At 46.9% G+C, this 3,509-nt stretch overlaps 1 protein-coding gene across 1 annotated transcript; it reads left to right on the forward strand.

Moving 5' to 3' along the window:
- LOC109841778 (mucin-5AC-like) lies at window positions 1,165-2,883 on the forward strand. Its single transcript, XM_020410718.1, has 3 exons — window positions 1,165-1,729; window positions 1,796-2,232; window positions 2,449-2,883. The coding sequence occupies exons 1-3, from the start codon at window positions 1,165-1,167 to the stop codon at window positions 2,881-2,883; spliced, it is 1,437 nt and encodes a 478-aa protein (XP_020266307.1).

Genomic DNA, 3,509 nt, shown 5'->3' on the forward strand with positions numbered 1-3,509 from the left:
TATCAAGCTCTGATTCCAATTTCCGACGCGGCGTTGCTGGCTGGATTCTTGATGCTGTGGCTCAAGCGTTGCGTCGTTCCTACCAGGCCGATCGATGCCCTTGCTATTGAGGTGGTCTACCCGGCTGTTCTCTTGGCACACGGGAGACCTGTGAGCCTCCTCAGCGCCATGGTGGGTTGCTTATAGTATGGACTGCGGGAGTTGGCCTCTGACTTTGTTGGTGTTACAGAGGTGGAGTCTGAGGGTCACAAGACTTTCAAAACTCCCAATCTCAGGGTACCAATGCCATATGCCTACTTGATGGCTTGGTACGTACTTCACTGTCCTCCTTTGATGAGTGCAGCCTCTCCCCCTGAAGACTCATTCATCCCATTTGTGCAGCGACTAGAATCTGCGAAATGGGTGGGGGGTTACATGGTTAGAATTCGTCAAATCCTTGCGCGAGACACCAACTTCCATATCTACCGTTGTTTTCCTGATTTCGAGGGCGGTGTTTATGGAGCAGAATATCAGGATACGGCAGGTCCTAATGGATTCACTCAGCTGAGCGGGGGTGTTTTCCACTGGCTTCTATCCATCAGGCCAGGCTATCTGATCTTTCGGCAAGGCGTCAACTGTTTCATCGAGCCTTACCAACCCTATAGGTTCGCTCGCCAATTTGGGTATGATCAGTTGTACGTCGGGAACCCTCGTCCTCAACTTTCAGTCATAGGCAATTTATATGAAGGAGCCAGGGCCTGGTATTATTCTGTAGCAGGCTGTACCAAAGCCGTCTTCAAGCTTCCCCACAAGACTGCTAACTCCTATACTTCCATCAGCTTCTGTAATTGGTATTACGCCGCTTCTCAGACTCCTAACTACAACTTGAATACATCTTGCCTGAAAGACATTAGGCATATGTATAATTTAAGGAAGGGGTCCAAGACATCCCGCTTGAAAGGGATCGATGAGTTTCTGTCCATCGAGAATCAATCTGCTGGACAGGAAGAGGAACAGACAGCTGAGCCTGCTCCAGGGGAAGAGTAACGAGTGGTTGATCCTCCCTTGACAAGAGCAGTGGGGAAAAGAAAACTCTCTGCAGATAAAGTCAGCCAGTATGATAAGCAGATCCGTCGAAAACTGCTGGTGGATTCTCCCCCCAAAGGCCAACAAAAATCCAAGTTCATGGCTGAGGCCATCAAAGCTGCTATAGATGATGAACCACAGGAATCATCTGTGGCTGCCCTGCCACATAGAGCGGGGCTTCGTTCTCATGGCCAAGCTCTGTCGGGCGAAGTTTCTTCTTATCATCCTCCCGAGGACGAAGAAGATGAATTAAAGGCTGCAGATGCAGAGTCTGCTCCGGTGATGGATCTTCCTAGGTCTCCTGCATTAGAATCAGGGGGTCTTGAAGAGAATCCATTCCCTTCTCCTTCGGCCTTAATGTCCCAAGCTGGTGATTTAATTTCTAGTCCTACAACGGGACTCATGAATAAACCAGCTACTGGAACAGATCTTCCGGAACCTTCCGCGGCTCAGGATGATGAGGAGCGAGTTGATTATGACGACTCCCCAACTGGTGATGTAGCTGACGGAGATAGAGACGATGAGGATGCTGATGCTGGCAAGTCTGGTGGTGGTGAAGATGACGAAGAGCATGATTCCATAGATGACGTCACCACTTTTGATGATGACGCTCCCAAGGTCCCATCCGATAAAGCATATGGTTATACTCCTTTCTATCTTACCGGTAAGCTTGGTTTGTTTCGACTTCTTCCACATGCTTTCTCCGTGTTCCGACCATTTTTTCGTGCAGGTTCCCCTACTCCAGGGACCACTACTGCTACTGCTTCGGGGCAAGAACCTGTAGTGCTGCCTGAAACTACTACCGCAACTCCTCCACCGGAACAACAGCTCGTGCAGGTGCCAGCTTCTACGCAAGAGCAACCCCTTCCTGACTCATCCACCGTAACTACTTCATCTACAACATTGATGAAGATCTCGCTTGCGCCCACAGAGGTCGGTCCAAGCGAATCTCCGGCGAGGACAATGATGGCTTTGACTTCAAGCCCTTTGCAATTGAATGTTTCAGTTGCCTCTGCGACTTCTACACCCAAATCACTTGTCAATCCATATTTCGGCGCGTCCACTTCTGGGGTCGTAGAGTCGTCTTCCATTGCTTTTTCTAGTCCAACGGACGCTCCTGACTTCCTCCATATGTCCTTGAGCTACTTAAACAGTCTCGTGCGGAAGGTGATTAAGGTTGTCACAGCTGGTCGAGGCCGCTTTGACTCCTTTAAGTCCCTTTTAGAAGCAGGCTTAAATAGGGTCAAAAGTGTGGGCAACGCTCATTGCTTTGAACGTTGTTCGGAAGCCATTTCCCACTTAGAAGCCCGGCTCAAACATTTAGAAGCCCTCAGCCATGAAGACATTTAGACACAGATCGTGTCTACTTTTGCTGACTTCCAGGTTGAGGAAGTGACTCGCCGTGAGGCAATTGAGCGAGGCATGGCTGAAATAGAGCTTCAAGTTACGCAGTTGCGGGAACAGAGCGATCTGAGACAAAAAGAACTGGAACTCTCAACTGCTTCTTTGGACCTCATTTGCACGAAACTTGTCGAAGCTGAGGCGGAGGTGTTAAGGTTGAAGGCCGAGCTTTCTCGCGAAGAAGTCGTTGTTAACACCCTTGGGGCCAAGAACGCCGACACTCTTTTGAACTACCGTAAGGAAGCTCAGGCTCTTGAAAGAGCGAAGAAGGAGGCAGCCGCTGAAGTGGCACCCAGTGAGGATAAGCTGCGGAGAAAAGCTGAAGCCGTTGTGCGAGCCCATCATGAGGAGAAGCTCTCTGATGCCAAGGCTCAACTTGCTTCTTTTGACTTGAACTTGTACTATTCTTTTGCTTAAGAACAGCTTTGTATCAATTCTTTTTGGTTTCTGAATAAAAAGTGATATTGACTTCTCATTGTTCCTTGCATTTATTATGTTTTGATTTTAAACACAAGTCATGAGAAATGCCTAAGATGTATTCCTGACTTAGAATAGATCTCCACAATGGTTCTGGTGCAGAAAACTCTCTTTATTATCATTTTAAGATAACTCTAGAAAGTTTTAAACTGCTGAGGATGAATATTCCCATAATGGGATTGACTAGTAGAATTCTTCCTGTGTTATTTCTTGCTTTGAACACTGAAAGAAATCGATAAGTGCCAGAGGTATAGTCTCAACTTGGCAGGGGAATTATTGCGGTCTGGGCAATTTTAAAGACTTATCGTTCTATTGACGAGAATCGATAAGTTGATTTTGTCAGAGGTGTAATTTTAACGTAACAACTGTGGGGAAAGATTATTATAGCGTCTCACTGGGGAGAACTGCTAAGTGTTTTATCATCGGGACGATGAATTGTGATACTTGTGATTTGAACAAGATTTTGAGGGATTTTGTTATCCTACTAAAAACAGGTTATTTATTGCTCTGTTGAGGAGAGCTAATAAATTGACAATGATTTGGAGACTTATCATTCTATTAACGAG

This window comes from Asparagus officinalis, chromosome 5 (assembly GCF_001876935.1).
Source record: "Asparagus officinalis chromosome 5, Aspof.V1, whole genome shotgun sequence".
NCBI lineage: Eukaryota > Viridiplantae > Streptophyta > Magnoliopsida > Asparagales > Asparagaceae > Asparagus > Asparagus officinalis.